Genomic DNA, 19,559 nt, shown 5'->3' with positions numbered 1-19,559 from the left:
AGAGCCAAGTCTCTGGGCTATACTGTCAAGTCAGTATATCAATTCAGATAGTCAAGTCTGTGGGCTATACTGTCAAGTCAGATAGCCATAGCCAGTATCTCAATTCAGATACAAATGTAGCCAAGTCTCTGGGCTATACTGTCAAGTCAGTATGTCAAGTCAGATAGCCAAGTCTGTGGGCTATACTGTCAAGTCAGTATATCAATTCAGATAGTCAAGTCTGTGGGCTATACTGTCAAGTCAGATAGCCATAGCCAGTATCTCAATTCAGATACAAATGTAGCCAAGTCTGTGGGCTATACTGTCAAGTCAGTATGTCAGGTCAGGTCAGATAGCCAAGTCTCTGGGCTATACTGTCAAGTCAGTATGTCAAGTCAGATAACCAAGTCTCTGGCTTATACTGTCAAGCAAGTGTGTCAAGTCAGATAACCAAGTCTATGGACTATACTGTCAAACCAGTATGTCAAGTGACATACCTATAACTAACTCAGATACTAGTTGCCAAGTCCCCGGGCTGTACTGTCAAGTCAGACAAGCAAGTCTCTGGGCCCTTACTAATAAGTATCTCTCTATTAAAGTTAAATGACATTTCATCTAAATATCATTCTAGTATCAATGAATAAATAAATGCTTTGAGTGTAGATTGCAAACATTTGGATCAAATATTTAGCACTAAAGGTTATCTTCAACTGTCTAGCAATCATAAGAGATGAAACAACAGCAATAACAGACATAGAGGGCGCTGTCTACAAGAAACAGCAATAGACCAGACATGTAACTTTTTTTGATTATCTTTAATGGTGTGCAATCATGCATAAATTTCAAAAGCTATTAGTGTTGCTGGACATAGAATTTACATAAAGTAATGGCACATCAGAATAGTTGATTATCCAATTCAAAGGGGAACAAAGTTGAGACTGATTCCACAGAGAAGTCACTGCTGCAAAATACTGCATTGTGGGCCTCTCTAAAACATAGCTATGAAATTGGCTAATAAATTGGCTTAGGAGAAGACCTGCTGCATGCTGGGGTGGGGCAAGGGACTGTGGGAATTAAACAAAGTTTTTATTTCAGTTCATATTTCAAATGTTAGACTTGTTAGGGACTGAAAATCAAATCTTAAGAATGATCTGTCTACCTTTGATTAAGGAAATGGTCATTTTTTTTTTAAAATTTGAAATACATTACCAAGGTCTGCAGCTATCTGCTCTTCTATTTTGTGTTTTGTATAAAATTAAGTTCTTCAACAGATCAAAGGAAGTAAACAAAGTCAGGAGTTTTACTCCTCTTCTATGTTTGCCCTGACAATACTGATGATGAAAATACTCCTTTGACCTAATTTCACATTTTGTCTTCTCCTCTTGTCGAATGTGCAATTGCTAAAACTTTTCTGTCAAATTTTAAACTGTGTAATCACCCTATCTGTCTGTGGCTGGAAGACATTTATAGTATTCCACTCAAAGAACAAGAATATCAATTAAAAACATGTTATCAAATAGTGATATGGTGGTGATAGTGCAAGGTACTGTAGCCACAAGATATAAACTGGTCTCATATGAGCAATCTGCAAGTGCGCCACCAATAATTTCTGACAAAATTCTTTTGTTTTTCACTCACTGCGCTTTGACGAATACAATAAGAAATACATCAGATCCTAAACTATCATTATATTACTTAACAAATGAGTTCTTTATAAAGGTACAATATGACTCCTAAGTGACTATTCCCTACTATGTAAAGCATTCCTCATGAATATTCATTGTTCAACCATGAATATATAATTTCTGCTAATTACCATATGATACACTGGCCCATACACACTGACACATTTTACCGTTGCATGGATACAAGGATTATACATCACTAGGTGATTATAGACTTACTTATAGAGCAATCATCACCAGTATAGGCTGGGTAACAGACACATGACCCATTGATACATCTTCCATGATTCTTACTACAGTCTTTGTTGCCACAGTTCGTGTCGGGTTCATCTGGACCTAGAAACCAAAGGATAATAAATAATATTGATCACTGATTTGTCACTGTCACAACCATTGATAGTTTAGTTTGTGTCACCGTCACATATCACTAGTAGTGACTGTCACATATTTTATAGTTTATGTCGCTATGCACCACTGTTGTTATTGTCACTCATGTCACAATAAGTTAGTTATGGTCACAATACGTCACTGCCACAGTAACAGTTAGTTACTATCACAATAAGTTAGTTACTGTAACAATAACTGTCAGTCACAATACATTAGATACTGTCACAATAAGAGTCACAATAAGTTAGTTATTGTCATGACAACAACCAGTCGCTGTCACAATAAGTTGCTGTCACAATAAGTCAGTCACAATAACAGTTACTATCACGATAAGTTACTGTCACAATAACAGTTACTATCACAATAACAGTCACTGTCACAATAAGTCACTGGTACAGAAATGCTACTGTTATTGATGTCACTGTCACAGAAATGTTGTTGCCACACACAAAATGTCATTGTTGATGCCAGTGTAACTGTGTTCTCAATTTCAGTAAATCCTATGACTGCCATGTTTTACCATAAACACATCAATGTAAAACTAGACAGAAACTCAAGTTTGTATGTTTTTTTTCAGACCTTACACTAAAACGCAATGTGTTGGGGATTTTTTGCATGATTCAGGTACTACAAGTCTCTACGGAATAAACTTCAACAAATTACCTTCTAGCCGAGTACATCACATACAGCTATCTCACACTTTCCATTACAGGCAGTAAATAAGTAAAATCTATCTACATTTCCAGGGCATGTTACATGACGGTCATCTCCACACAATATCATTAAATCGACGTGAGACTATGAAACCGTTGCATGAACTCCCCTCTCAGTTTTGAGACCTTGGGTAAAAGTACTAAGTCTACTAATTATGAACCGCATACAAATCTAGGGATTAGAGGCAGGCAATGTCAGATTGGTTCAGCCATTGCTGAATGCTCTAGTTAACTGATTCAATGTACTGTAGTTCAAATCCTGGCTGATATTTTCAGAGTCTGGTGACCTATAAATGACATGTTCTAATGACTTGAACAATTTTTGGATATATGTAAGACCCTGTACTAATGATACAAAATATCTATTCAAGTGAAAAATACAGTCTTCCAAAAAATAGTCTATTTTGCAAATACTATATTTTTTTCACTCTCTCTCTGTTTTTCAAATATTTGCCATGGTGAGAAAATTGTAATTTACCATGATAAATAAATAAGTGTTTTGGCAATGTCCTTCATGGCATTAGAGCTACATCTGAATGACGTGGCAAACTTTGGGAAATTTGAACGATTAAAAATGACCTAATATATGTGAAATTATTTGGAAACACTGTATGGTACTATGGTTGTGAAGAGTCAATATTATGCTTATGAACTGGCATACATGTAGGGCCAATATTACATTTATATTGACTGGTAACACAAGTGAATATTATGTTAGACATTGTAATACTGACTGGTAACCGAAGTCAATATTGTATTTATTAACTGATGTATCTGAAGGGTAAAAATAACATATTAACTGGTAACCGAGTCAATATTTGTTTTTATTAACTCATGCATCTGAAGGGTCAATATAACACAAACTGGTACCTGAAGTCAATATTGTTTATTAACTGGTCTATCCAAAGGATTAATATATTATATATTGACTGTTCACTGAAGTCAATATTGTATTTATCAACTGGTGTATCTGGAGAGTTAATATTACATATTGACTGGTAACTGAAGTCAATATTATGTTTATTAACTGGTATATCCAAAGGGTTAATATTACATATTCACTGTTCACTGAAGTCAATATTATGTCTATCAACTGGTGTCTCTGTAGGGTCAACAGGGGGTTATTACAACAACTATATTTGGTATAAATGCAGTTCAAACACATCAGTATTCTATACAATGTTCCGTAAAAATCACGACTCAATTACCTTGATGCGTCGTCGTCGTCATAGAAATCTTCTCAGGAAAGAGTCCATCATTGTAAATCCCGATATGCCACTGTCCAGCCAGCATGTACTCTACAAACGTTTCATACTTTGTTGCCATCACAGATCTCCTCTCTCTCGTCTCTTCCTTTCCTTGCATATCCATATCGGAATGTGACTTGTCACTGCTGTACCTTAAGTCCCTCTTGTACACTCCTTGCAATTCATTTGTATCAACCTGGACCGGTAGTCTGTCAGGGTGGGCACTATAGCTAAGTCCCTGACTTCTTGTTCTACGTCCATGGTCTACGTCACTGTCTGTTTGTTCAGTGCTATCATCGTTACGGAACACCTGTATGTAGTCAAAGTTTGAGTGGCTGGGTGCACTGTCTTTCCTTGCATACAACACCAGGTGAGAGTCTTTTGGCACAGAAATGTTAAATTCTACAAATTTAGCTGCTAGGACATATAAAAGTGTTCTTGAAAATTCCTTAGGAGGAATAGTAGTTTTCACAGTCTGTCCGATTACAAAACTGGGTGGTCTTGTAGGCGACTTTGTTGGGAAAACTGTGAAAAGGAAGGAGAAATATGACTGTTATGTGTGGTATGGTATATTTTACACCTATAGCGTATCAAGTCAAATTGTTCTTTCATCTCAACAAGAAGGTAACAACAATAGTTGTAGTGCGGACCAGACAAAAAGCTGAAACAATAGTTACACAAGAATGAATGGTTCTGGTCTCTGAGTTTGAGCTAAAGTGGCCATATGGATGAGCAGTGGGTATTTATTTTGAATTTTTACAATTTTATCATGGCTTCATACTTGGAAAATCAATGTGAAACAACATATACCAAGTCTTTGTTTGTAACACAATAAATTGCAAAAGATTAATAAATGCGTAAAATCTTTGTTATTCTACGTACAACAGCAAATGTTTTATGCATTTTATTTTAGCTTTTTTACAACGTACTGACTCTGAGTTACAAACACAGACTTGGTCAATGTTGTTTCACACTGATTTTTCAAGTTGAGGAAGCTACAATTAATAAAATTATTTTATAAAAAAAAAAATCCACAATAAATACCCAATCTTCATCCATATGGTCACTTTTGACATAAAATATTGCTGCATGCTCACAGTCAGAAAAGTCATGGAAAAGAATCACAAATATTTAACCAACTTTTGGTTTTGGATGATTTTCAATATTTTCAGACTTTCAATAACACTATTTTTTGTTTAACAATGTCATAATGACTCAATGATGAATTCTAATTAATAAATCTAACACATATTTACAACACATTTTGTGTTAACTACATGTTTGATAGGCACAGTCAAACCAGAAATTTTACATGGGCTTGCGCTAATATGTCAATATAATTATTTGGGTAAAATTCATTTGCTATGCAAAATAACAGTATAGTACGTGGGACTTTGAATCAATCAGCATATTCATGTGCTAAATATGAAGACTAACAACGCTAGGTTCTACTGGAATAAATTAACTAAAATGCCACTATAGGTTCATACAATATCAGTTGTACAACATTTGAGACCTGTAGTGTTTTCAAAGTTGAAAGCCAAGTAGATGACTGTATGTCAAATTTAAGGTCCATAGTTTTCAGTATATTAAACCCTTTATTGAAACTTCATAGATGTATTAAAGCCACATTGTTTTTTTGTGTGTGGGTGGACAGGGTATATATGTGTGTGTATGTGTGTGTGTGTGTGTGTGTGTGTGTGTGTGTGTGTGTGTGTGTGTGTGTGTACATGCACACGTATGTGTGCACGTGGATGGATAAATTTATGTGTGTGTATGTATGTATGTATGTATGTATGTATGTATGTATGTATGTATGTATGTATGTATGTATGTATGTATGTATGTATGTATGTATGTATGTATGTATGTGTGTGTGTATGTGTGTGTGTGTATGTGTGTATGTATGTATGTATGTATGTATGCATGCATGCATGCATGCATGCATGCATGCATGCATGCATGCATGTATGTATGTATGTATGTATGTATGTATGTATGTATGTATGGATGTATGTATGTATGTATGTATGTATGTATGTATAAATTATGATATGGATGAACAATTACATAAATAATGTACATACGAAGTAAAAATAATTGAAAGAGCAAAATTATCATAGAAGACTCTGAAGAGTTATAGAAAAGATGAAACTTTGAACTCATTCATATTCTACCTATTAATAGTGTGCTTACTACCATATACATGGTGTATTGTCTGATGGAGCATACCTGGTGCTAGAGTACCAACCGGTTACCATGGTGATATTTGATATAATACACAGTGATGTCAAAGTGGAGAATCTCGCTCTAAATAACTATCAACATCCATTATGGCTTCTAAATTCAATTATTGCACATATCTGAGTAAATATTGATAAACGAACATCATCCTTCTTATCTGATATTGTGTTATTGACAGTGATATATGTGTGAGTCATCTTCTACTGGTATCAAGTTGTAGTAGTAGGGGGTCTTATCTTAAACCACAGTTAGGAGGGCCTTGCCTCAAACCACTCTACTAAGGGGCCTTAGCTAACCTTTTCAGCCAGCTAATATAAAGACTAACAAGAATATGAAGCACATCAAGCCCCCTCCTTCGTCAAGCAGCTGATCTCTCTATGAGTTTTTATATGATCAAATTGTTTCTTTTTTTCTTTGAATTTGAGTTGAGATCTCTTCAAACATTTTCTTTCTGTATTTTATGCGTGAGACTACAAATTTTAGTCTGCTACACATATTGAGATATTTGAAGATGGAGAGAAGTCACAACACATACTACAGTGACTGAATCTTGCATTTATCTCCAAAGTTTAACATGCTAATTTTGACATCTATATGCAATTCAGCTGAACATCCACCTACAAAAGTTACGCTGCAACTCAAAAAACGTGGAAATGTGTATTGATATAGGATATAAACATAAAAACCTTCAAAAGATGCATTTCAAGTGTTGCTGCAAGAAGATGTATACTGAAAGTTTACAGAGAGCGTACGACAGGTGACAAAATCCATGAAAGACTGTTTGTATCATTTACAGTCCTATCCTAAACTATTTCCAGTCAGAAAATTCAAAGATACCTGAACTTATTTTAGTAACCCCCAGTTTTGTTATGACCCCAAATGTTTTAAACCTTGGGTCCCAAGGATCCTAAAAAATCCAAATTGATATAAAATCCAGAAAGTTGTACAGTTCTATGCCAACACAAACAAAAATTCAAGCAAAAATGATGAAGGTCAACATGCTAACAATATGACAGAGATTATTTCTAGATTTGCATTTCAATAATGACCCCAGAATTTCAAGCCCCTGGGTCCCAAGGACCCTCAAAAATCCACACTAATAACCCTGAAAGTCGTACAATTCCATGGCAACAACTATAACAACCATTCAGGCAAAAAAAATGAAAATGGTCAACATGCTAACAATATGACAGAGATGTTCTGTTGGAAATACAGTAAGAAGTGATGACAAAATTCATAAAATGATCCAGAGATAGTCTGGGCTTGTAAAATATTATGTATGTGATTTAGGATGGAACCCACCTGTATGTAATGGGTTTTTTGTGTCTAAACTGTTTGATGTGGAATCTGGCCGACCACTGTCACTTTCTAATTGACCAGGTTGGTCCTTCATTCTCCAATTCACGTCTAATGCTCTCATAGCTAAAAAACAAAACAAAAATGTCCTTGTCAGACGGGAACTAATCGTCCCCATGGGGACAGAGTGTGTTTATGTAGAGCGGTATTTGCCTGTCAGGGTGGCTGTGTATTTATATTGGGAAAGCTGTGTGTGTTTAGACTAAGATGTAAGAAAGCCATGTGGTATGTTGTTCACCCAGCCGTACATCCTAACACAATACATGGACATCAAAAGTCTGCGGTGAAAAAGTAACACTACGAAAAGAGAAACTTGTCCAGAAAAAAAACTACTACTACTACTAGTGAAAACTACCACCACCACCACCACCACCACCACTACCATTGCAAAAACTACCATGACATTGAAAAATGATTACATGCGAATGATGATTTGTTAATATGAATTAGTAATATTAATAATAATCAATATGATATTGGAAGTGCAGCTGAATATGTAGTAAGTATTGATATGGCGATAGCTAAGCATTCGGTCACCTTGTTTCAGTTTTGATCTATTTTGTGTGTTTATCTTCTAGGCATTGTTTGCTGTTGTCAAGTTTCATCAATTTCATATCTTTTATCTTCTAGGTAAGTTTGCTGTTGTCAAAGTTCGATCTGCGTTTGATCTTTTATAGGAATAATATTCAAGTTTGGTATGAATTTAATAGTCCAGATAGGGTTTCACAATTTATTCTGTGTTTGTTCAGGTGGGTTGTCAACTATCAAGTTTGACCAGTGTTTGGCTTTAATAGTCCTAGTTTTAATAGTCAAGTTTGACCAGTATTCGGTCTATGCTGGTTTTAATGATCAAGTTTGACCCATAACAGTCAGTTTGACCTGTGCTTGGTTTACACTGGTTTTAATAATCAAGTTTGACCTGTCTCTGGTTTATGTTGGTTTTAATAATCAAGTTTGACCTGTGTTTGGTTTATGTTGGTTTTAATAGTACAGTCTGACCAGTGTTTGGTTTTTGTTGGTTTTAATAATAAAGTTTGACCCATGTCAGGTTAACACTGGTTTTAATAATCACATTTTCACAGTGTAATCACCTGCACTTGGCCGGTGGGCTTGAAATGCAATAAATTGAACCTTGAACCTTAATAATCAAGTTTGACCTGTGTTTGGTTTACACTGGTTTTAATAATCAAATTTGATCTGTGTTTGGTTAACACTGGTTTTAATAATCAAGTTTGACCTGTATTTGGTTTAGGCTAGTTTCAAATATCAAGTTTAGCTGGTTTTGATCATAACATTTGACAAAAGGTTTGGTGTAATCTAGCTGAGAATGAAAAAGTCTGACAAAGTAATTACTTAGTATGGATGAGACTGGTCAAGTTTAATACACACATTGATTACACATAAAAGACCAATTTAAGCTGTACTTGTATTTGAAAGGACTACACTCTGCTCTAATACTATACAACGGTCTCTATAATTGGATACAATACATTAATATAGCTAACAATAGTCCAATAGAAAGGCAGCTAATATAAGGCATTGTGTATAGTCATACAGCTGTTACTTGGGGTATTGCATACATACATACATTCAATAATTGATACAGTGTAGCAATGGCGCTGTCACTCAAACTATACAAATTAGATACAATGTAAAAATTTAACTCAATAATATTACATTGAAAGATATATTTAATATTAGCTAACAATGGCATTAATCACTTGTATTGTGTTTGAAATATTCATTGTTGAAGTAATGTAGCAATATAATTTGTCACTATCAGTACTACAGCTTGGCAGTGAAATACCAGACACAATGTAGCAATATTGATGTAAAATGTTTTTCACTGGTACTCTGCTGTATTTACTAGTTGAAACAATGTAGCAATGTAATTTCCACTAGTACAATTACCTAGATATTGAATATTAGTTACAATGTAGCAATAAAGCTATACACTATCCAGATTCTTATCAGAGATACCGATTGTCATGGTTATCAGTAGAAACAATGTAGAAATGTAATTCTCACTAGTACTCTTACATAGATATATTGACTATTGGTTACAATGTAGCAAAAAAGCTACACAATATCTAGATTGTTCTCATAAGTAGGCACATTTACAACTTATAGAAACAATGTAGCAATAAATGCTTGAACTTGTTCATTGTGTATTGTAGGTTTGTCTTTTTTCGGTTCTATTGTTTTATAATGCTGTGTTTGTGTGTATTTAAAAAAAATTATGTTGTTTTAGCTAATATGGGATGTTTTGAGCGCTGTTGCATTCTTTCTTTTTCCCAACATAAAGTTTACTACTACTACTAATAATACAACTATACAATATCTAGAATTGGATCACTACTACTATGCAATATATTTACTCATATATATAATACAGCACACCAATATATCTGTATAATATCCAGATTATTGTCATTGGTACTATGCAATATATTTACTCATATATATACAACATAGCCATATATCTGTATAATATTCAGATATTTGTCATTAGTACTATGCAATATTTACTGGTTATAAAAATGTAGCAATACAGCTGCAAGATTCAAGATTTGTGTACATGGCACTGTCATAATATTTACACGATACAATGTAGCAAACATAGCTATGAAATGTCCAAATAATTGTTATTACTAAAGTACTATGCCTTTATATTTTACTTGTAGAAACTATGTAGCAATATGGCTGTACAATATTTAGATTTTGTCACAACTACTATGCCTTGATATTTGCTAGTAGAAACAATGTAGCAATTTAGCTACGAAATATCAAGATATTTGTCATTAGTACTATGCCTTGATATTTCACTTGTGGCAACAATGTAGCAATATAGCAGTGCAATTCTAGACTTTGTTACAAATATTATGCAATGATATTTTAATTCACAGGAACAATCACCTGAACTACAAATTTTTTTAATGTGCCAAAATTAGTGAAAATTTTCAGGGTTATGATATTAAGCCTACTTAAAACCTGTTATCAGTAATGATAAGTTGTCTTTTTCTCTAAACTACTGAGAAGCTACTGCAAAGTGACTTAGTTATCAAAACATATTGGCTTTCCCCTGGACTTCACTGCACATTAAGGGGTAGAAAATTGCTGACATTCCAATACACATTAGAGGATGGATAGGTGTGTCTGCGATGCTTTTACCGCACAAATGTATATATTTAGTGTGTCTTTTGTGAAAGGAATACACTCTTAACAGAGCAGTTGCCATCATCAGGCATGTTTCTGTCAACCTCCTGGGATTTCCCAAATGTACCATTCCTTCAGTCATCTTGAAATGTTTTCGAGAAAATTCACAAATGTAAGGGGCTAAACGAAGGGCAATGCATGTATACCTCACATAGATACACAACTGTAGCAAAACAAAATACTGAAACTTTCTGTTCGGGCTATAGAAAGAAATAATGATTGTCGGTGAAAGAACAATCATCTTCCCCCATGAGGTATTACAAACATGAATCATAATACCTTGGGCTTAAAATTGAAATTTCATTTTTTTAAAAAACCAAATCTGTTTGGCTGTATTGAGTAGTTATATTGGGGCATGGCAAAGCAATTATTCTTTCGATTTAGAACATCAAAATGTAAATTATACAATGGAAAGGAGTGCATGTCGGCCCTGTCAGTGTGTTAGGCTAATCACTTTGTAAGAACTAACAGTTGCTGCATGACTGAACAATGCACTTACACAAACTTACTATTAACCGCAAATGTAAAGCCAACATACGCTCAAACAAGCAGTCTAACAAACAACATGCCCATTTACATTTAGATGTTGTTTTTTGTGGAGACCAAGGACCATCGCAATCAAGTTTCACACAAAAGAAAAAAAAGTGAATTAGGAACTGTCAGGTCAGAGATGATGACGATGTTGAATAGTTTGCATACTGACTACTTTGGTCTTTTTTTTTTACTTTGTAAGCCGATTACGGTGACTCATAGCGATCACATGAAAAGCCCTGTATAATACACAGCTATTTTAAGATCAGAAAGTTTTACAATTAAAAACCAATAAGTGATTAATTTCACGACTACGAATTTCTCATTTGCGATAGACGTAATACATCAAACTGTAGTACCAAATAAAACTTTGGTTCAAACACAAACTTGAACTTTTAAATTTTTTTTTAATTTTCAATTTTACATCAAAACTGTCATAAAGTCCTTTTTTTAAATAAAGTCATAATTAGCATTTAAACTTTTTTTGATGGGCTCATTACTCCAGTTAGGAAATTGAATGATGTGACTAGACGTTCATTAAAATGGCTGCTTTTTGGGTGAGGGAGTGGTTTAAACATGCTAACAAGAAAATGGTACAATTTATTTATTGAGTTAACATCAAATCAAAGTGAAATTTTTCCCATCATAATTCTTTATCATTCTAAGTTAGAGCTGCAAATACATCGATTTCTATATCAGAACTTATTAAGTTTTTCATCAAATGATAACGAATTAAACAGTGGGAAAAAACTGGAAATAATCTTGAAAATCATGAGTATGCTTTCCTTATGACATCATCAGGCAGGTTATTACATCAATTTCTACATCAAGAATTTATGAAGTTTTTGTTATCAAATGATAAAATTAAAACGATATTTATTAAAAATCTCTCATAAATTATACAGCACTTTTCCAGCTCGTGTACCAGGCTCATGTTAGTTCACCTTTTTCAGCCACCCCTTTTTCCCACATCCTAGCGTAACAAAAAGCCCTCAATACACAACACCTGGGGTCTCCGTGTCCTGCGACAACACACACTCAATCAGATTAATCACCGTATTCTGAAAACGTCATCCTACGCTTCAGATTATTTCAACCAGAAAATATAGTTCCACGTAGCAAATTTAACAAAATGCATTTTCATGTAACGGTTTGAGTTATTTATTGCTGAAGGCAATTTACAAGACAAAATATCAATTCCTAACATACTTGTGATCAGATAACACGGATATGAGACGTACATTAAAGATGGCTGCTGTCCATTGGTATTCAGTGCTAGAGACGCTCTAAATATTGATATCCCAGCATGGATATGAACTCAGATGATAGCCACGATAAGTACATAGCTAATGGCTTCGATCATAAATAAAACACAATAAAATCTCATCATGACATGACCCTACTTTTGACTTGTTCAAATTTATACCAATTTGTACATTAATGTATCTCTTGCATTCCCTTGTCTTCGCTCTCTTTCGCTCTCTCTCTCTTTTTCTCGCTCGTATTTTTATTATTGCTCACATTTGGCTGAAAAGCGATTACCACGTTATGGGCCATCTGTGCTTATAAATATGAAAATAATATTTGCATTAAAATATCGACAGCAATTTCGTTTCTACTTGTCCGTTCTTTACATCATTATCTCTTGAATAGTTTGTGGCTGTTCTCCTATTATGTCCGGAATTGAAAAACGTTAATTTCATTTTTATATGTTTACTGATAGTGTTATCATATCTCAAACAGACATGCTGTAGTAACTTGGGATCTATTCATGAATTTCTGTTTTTCCCCAGGAAATCCCCCGAGGATTGTCAACTTAGAATATGAAGGAAAATGTTGACGTCAAAATTGCTGTTTAATGTTTAGAGTGCCGAGGAGATAAAATCTTCCCGCGTTCCAAATGTATTTTTTTTACTGTGGTTTCTCTTTTGTAAACCTATCAAGTGGGTCTAAATGTTACCAGATTTCTGGATCAAGTTCCATAATGTGGGCAAAAATTACTAACTGTGTTGGAAACTGTAAGTTTTACCAGATATCTGCCTGCTCTAAAATTCTATCATTCAGGTAAAAAGTATTAACCCATGTAAGAAAACTCAATTTTACCAGATTTCCACTTTTTTCTTGACATATTTCTTCAATTTGAGTGAAAATGCTTTTTGCACATTTAGCAAGCTTTCCACATTTCTCTCCTAAAGTTTGACCAAAAATACTGACTATGTAAGAAAACTGGAAATTTCACTATATTTCCATGTTCCTGTTACCATAAATCTACAATCTGAAGAAAAAAATATCCTTGTAAAATTAAGCAAACCATAAATTTTACTAGTTATCCACTTTTTAGACAATTCTATAATCTTGGCAAAAAATACAGATACTCTGATACAAATTAACCCACTGCATAATCACATCAAGTTCTTCTTTGGGGTCACAACCCTGACTAGTTCTTATGAGGCTGTTCTGCAAAGCCTGAGTAAAACATCCAGAAACATTTTACTCTATTTTATTCTATATGTTCAAATGAAACTGCTTACCGTATGTTAGTGCATGCACGCACGTGTGTGTGTGTGTGTGTGTGTGTGTGTGTGTGTGTGTGTGTGTGTGTGTGTGTGTGTGTGTGTGTATGTATGTATGTATGTATGTATGTATGTATGTATGTATGTATGTATGTATGCATGTATTCATGCATACAGGCATGTATATAAGAACTTCATGGCCCTAGCCAGAAATTTGCTTTGTAGTTCTCTACATTATCTATTTTTGACTCATTTTACTTTTTTATTTGATATTTTGTACATTTGTAGATAAGTTTAGAATATTTTGTAAGCCCTATAATTTCTGGCAATAAAGTCATTATTATAAGTTATTATTACTGATACGTACGGAAAGGGCAGATTTCTTCCCTCTGTAAAAAAGGGTTCAAGCCCCCCCCCCCCCCCCCCATGACTGACAAAACCACACTGTAGTAAAGGACACTTTCACAATAAAACTGTTCATTGTACAGTAACTAAGTGTCTTCATTGTCACCTCCTTATTTATTATTCATACTTTATTTTAGCAAAGTTTTGGCTGAGTTTAGTCTCTCTGTATTCATATTTTGAAAGCCAAAATTCCCAACTACTCAAACGCATATGATTTCTTTTATCAAACTGTCTATTAGAGCCTCTATAACTCAAGGAAAAAGATCAAACGTCTCAGGTGAAAGTACATGACTGTACTATAAGTCATTTGAGTTGCCATCAATGATTTAACATCAAGGAGCAACTGTGGTCGTAAAATGTGTTGGTTTATAATCTGTACATAGAACAATTATCCGGTAGATGTAAAGAGTTAACCTGCATAGGATCTGGATATGTTGTCAACAAACATCACATTGTACTTGTTGCATGCACGACATTGCATGTACACATGCAGAGTGCACGGTTTCATCACACGAATTGCCATACTCAGTGTTTGTATGGTTTGTAACAGTGTAGTCACTGAGTTGTACGGTTTGTAACAGTGTGATACACTGATTTGTACGATTTGTAACAGTGTAGTCACTGAATTGTATGGTTTGTAACAGTTTAGTCGCTGATTTCTATGAATTGTAACAGCATAGTCACTGAATTGTATGATTTGTAACAGTGTAGTCACTGAATTGCTGGTTTGTAACAGTGTAGTCACTGAATTGTACGGTTTGTAACAGTGTAGTCACTGAATTCTACGAATTGTAACAGTGTAGTCACTGAATTGTATGGTTTGTAACAGTGTAGTCACTGAATTGTCTGGTTTGTAACAGTGTAGTCACTGAATTGTATGGTTTGTAACAGTGTAGTCACTGAATTGTATGGTTTGTAACAGTGTAGTCACTGAATTGTATGGTTTGTAACACGTAACATGCTGAATTGTACGGTTTGTAACAGTGTAGTACACTAAATTGTCCATGTTATCATCATTTAAGTTGGCCACATATTATTCCATATACAAGCAAGTTTATTCTCAAACACAGTTCGATATTACCAAATTTTGAAATGGTAATGTGACAGGAAATGTTTTCAAAGCGTCACTGCTGAGATATTATGACTAACATAATATCACTACATTTGACAGTGTGTAAAAACACAGCATATAACACAAAAGAACAGTGTATCATCAAGGGAAACCATTACATCTTCACGTCACCATGGAAACACTATAGAATGTCACAGTTATTTTGCACTAACTGGGCACCCCTGGTAATCTGAGAGAATGCTAAATGACATTGCAATAAACATGAAAGGACAATAAACTACACTTGTATGATGACAGAAAATCACAAATATACATTACTATGGTAACACAAAAAAAATACCATGGCAACAGCTCAGAGCACCATGGCAAAATGATCAACTACAATGTAATATACTACAAAAGGCAATGTAATCATAAACATGAAAGGACAATATGATATATACTTGTATGACGAGATCAAGTCAAAACTACATATTACCATGGTAACACACAAAAATGCCATGGCAACAGGACTGAATATCTTGGCAAAAATGCTACACGACACAGACAATATGACAAGGATGAAAGAACAGCATGGTACATTTTGTTTGCGCTAGAATACATAAACTAAGTAGAACCATGGAAAAATGTCATATTCAGTTCCCTGGACACATGATAAAGCACCATGGCGACAGAGTAAAACATCAATATTCTACAACTAAACAGGAAACGACAGATTGCTACAAAATATGATAACATGTCGCAACTTTGTGATAGTTCACTGAATGACAGAATACCATGCCGACGTGATGTGACACTATACAAAGATGATTAACTAGCACAGTACGACAAGATAAGAACACAACCCATCATTCTAACTTTTAAATAGACATTGAAACATCCTTTTGCTCGTCCTTTGTTCTCAAAAACCAGATTAGGGAACGGTTGGATACTTAATATTTTGTCTGTCTACACTTGATTTGTATGGGATCGCCAACTGTTAATTCATTGTTAATTCCACTGTCACTGAAAGTTAATACAATTAATGAAGCAGAAATCTGTTTAGAAACTTGAAAGGATGTGTTAGTTTTGCTGATAGCTGCCATACAGACCTGTACTAACCCAATTATTTCAATGTTTTTTATTGTCCCTGGTGACCCATTTGTTTCAGACTATTGAAATAGGTAAATTGCAGTATTCTGGATTAATCTTAGTAATCCTCTCAAGACAGGCCATAGTGATGTGACGACACAACTGTCGAAAGTTACCATTTTATGACGGATATACAGCGCCTGAAATATTGTGATTGTTGATTGATAACTGAATAACAATTTATTTTCAATCCATGAGATGAGTAATTCTGAACAAAAATCGCAGCCGACGAATCGTTATTGTGAAGCCGCAACGGTCAAATGTTACCATTTTATTGTGAAAATATACACTGACAAAGTGCCTCAAATATTTAAATTGGTGTTATTTAGCACCTTAGAGAATTGTAGTTTGATTTCACACACAATGGTATCGTGAGGACAAAACTGTCAAACGTTACAATTTTCATCATGAATACGTACAGAGTGCACACTAACACAATACTGTATTGTTGATGCTTAGTGAAATACAAAATTACTTTGAATTCACAAGGTGAGTAATTCTAAGAAAAAGATTCGCCAAAAAAAAAAAAATCACAATTGTGAAGACGTAACTGTCAAATGTTACAATTTTAGTATGAATTATGTACAGCGTCAAGCACTGACACAATACTGGAAGTGTTGTTGTTAAGCTCAATGGAAAATTGCTTTGAATTCATGAGGCGAGTATAAATTGTGAGAAAAAAGGAAAGTCCCCCAAAAAAGCAGTATTGAGGACACAATTATCAAATTATATAATTTCTTCATGGATACGTACGATGACAAAGTACCCCAAATATTGTAAGTGTGGTTGTTAAGATATATAGAAAATTGCTTTGAATTCATGAGGCATGTAATTCTGCAAAAAAAAAAAACACACCAAAAGCTGTAGCCGTGCTTTGAAAGCACAATACCACTAATCAGTCTTCTGGGCTTGCCTCGGGTTCATCTTTCAAACAAAATCCTACATTGATTGGTTATTTCCTTTTCAGTTCAACCTAACCTTTTCTATACTGCAACAAATATGACATATATATATGCAGCTCCCAGATATAAAGTGATAAACTTTTAATTTTAGAATATTATTAGCTTTAAAATTATGGACAATACTCTGCAACTTTATCTGGTAAATATTTAATATATTCTACTATATCTATGGAGCTGTGAGCAATCAAAGACAGTGATGTGTGAGGTCGGGAGGTCTAACTCTACTGTGTTTCAATCCTCTCAGCCCCAGGACCTGCGATATGGGTGTGAGCTACTTATATGTATTCATCACGCGTGCTAACAATGAACGCATAATTGGTTTTGGCAGCACTATCACATTGCATGTTATCATTTTCACAAATTCCATTATTAGGAGAAGGCATGAGTATTGTAGTATTCCCATTAGGTCAGACCTTTTTTTTTTTTTGCACATTGCTTGTTTGGATGATACTGTGGGTAGTTAGACGATGAAGTGTAAATTATCTGGTTTTTTAGTATTCATATTTTGGGTGTGAGATGAGCTCTCTGTAAACACCCTGCTCACTTGTGGTAGCCCTGTTAGCTCCTTTTTTTTTGGAGGGGGGGGGGGGTTGTTTTGAGTACGGATAATAGCATGGCTGCTAGACAAATGAAGTATAAATTGTCTACTTTTTTAATATTCATACTTTGGGTGTGAGATGAACTCCCTGTAAACATTCATTGCCTCTCCACTTTGCTCACTCGTGAGATCCATTCTTTGTGATTTTTTCCCCCTTCAAATTTCAGTCATTTATATTTGATATTTTGGGTGCTAGATAATGTCCCCATAAATACTCATTCCCCAACCTTTGCTCACTTGTGGTAGTATCTCTGCTATAATATTCAAATTCCAGGTATACAGATATCTATTTTGGGAATCCGCTTTTCAATGAAAAAACACATGCAATGATAAAGATAATGCTCTCCTTTTCTGTTCGGGTTGTCTAATTTACAGCTTGCCACTGCCACGATTCAAAACATCAAAACATTTCACAGAACAGTCTGCCAAACAGCTCAGTACAAAAAGAGCATTGTGTATGCATGAATGTATTCACAGCTCAGTTTGCATGCTTCTTTTTTTATGATCAAAGCATTATGAATGAGATGTTAGATAAATTTACACATCAAAATGGGTGATTTTGTCCGTCAATGTCATCAAAAGCATACAATAGACTTGCAGATGAATAGATAGGAATTTCATAAAACTGCAGTCAAGCAAGACGTACGGAATAGTGATGAATTTTCAGCTTAAATAAATAGCTTTACAAAATGAGAACAGAATAGAATATGCCATTTGAAAAGTGTCTCCTACAAACTAATTAAGCCAGAATATCTCTGTGACATGACACACGAGATAAAAACTGCCATTTTGGAAAACTGAAAGCGATTACAACCTGGGACAATTCTAAACGTTACCGTAGCGACAAAATGCATATCTTTTACTGGTGGTTATTGTATATCAATGGCAAGAAAAATACATGGGGTCATAGTTATTCATATATTTGAAATATAGTGAACCCTTATTACTAAAGTCAAACCTGGGTAAATAACAATTTTGGCAAATCTAGTTGTAGGAAACACTGTAGTGGCTGGACCATTTGAATATCATGGTGAAACAGACACTGCTAGTCATTTCAGGACAAAATAGTGAGACATTGCTGCTAGTCATTTGATGACAAAATAGTAAAACAGACACTGCTAGTCATTTCATGACAAAATGGTGAAATAGACACTGCTAGTCATTTCATGACAAAATAGTGAAACAGACACTGCTTGTCATTTCATGACAAAATAGTGAAAAAGACACTGCTAGTCATTTCAGGACAAAATAGTGAAACAGACACTGCTAGTCATTTCAGGACAAAATAGTGAAACAGACACTGCTTGTCATTTCATGACAAAATAGTGAAATAGACACTGCTAGTCATTTTATGACAAAATGGTGAAACAGACACTGCTAGTCATTTCATGACAAAATGGTGAAACAGACACTGCTAGTTATTTCATGACAAAATGGTGAAACAGACACTGCTAGTCATTTCATGACAAAATAGTGAAACAGACACTGCTAGTTATTTCATGACAAAATGGTGAAATAGA

The 19,559-nt window shown here is 34.5% G+C and overlaps 1 protein-coding gene across 1 annotated transcript in view; it reads right to left on the bottom strand.

The window, feature by feature from the left end:
* The window catches only part of LOC144439136 (teneurin-3-like), a 77,846-nt gene that overhangs the window by 21,654 nt on the left and 36,633 nt on the right, over positions 1-19,559 (bottom strand). Inside the window, exons 6-8 of the mRNA XM_078128405.1 lie at positions 7,558-7,677; positions 3,973-4,536; positions 1,884-2,000 (exon numbers count right to left, since the gene is read on the bottom strand). Coding sequence (XP_077984531.1) covers positions 1,884-2,000; positions 3,973-4,536; positions 7,558-7,677 — 801 coding nt within the window. The remainder of the gene's footprint in view (positions 1-1,883; positions 2,001-3,972; positions 4,537-7,557; positions 7,678-19,559) is intronic.

Source organism: Glandiceps talaboti, chromosome 8, assembly GCF_964340395.1.
Source record: "Glandiceps talaboti chromosome 8, keGlaTala1.1, whole genome shotgun sequence".
NCBI lineage: Eukaryota > Metazoa > Hemichordata > Enteropneusta > Spengelidae > Glandiceps > Glandiceps talaboti.
Note: the sequence above shows the minus strand (reverse complement) of the source record. Positions and strands in the feature narration are given on the sequence as shown.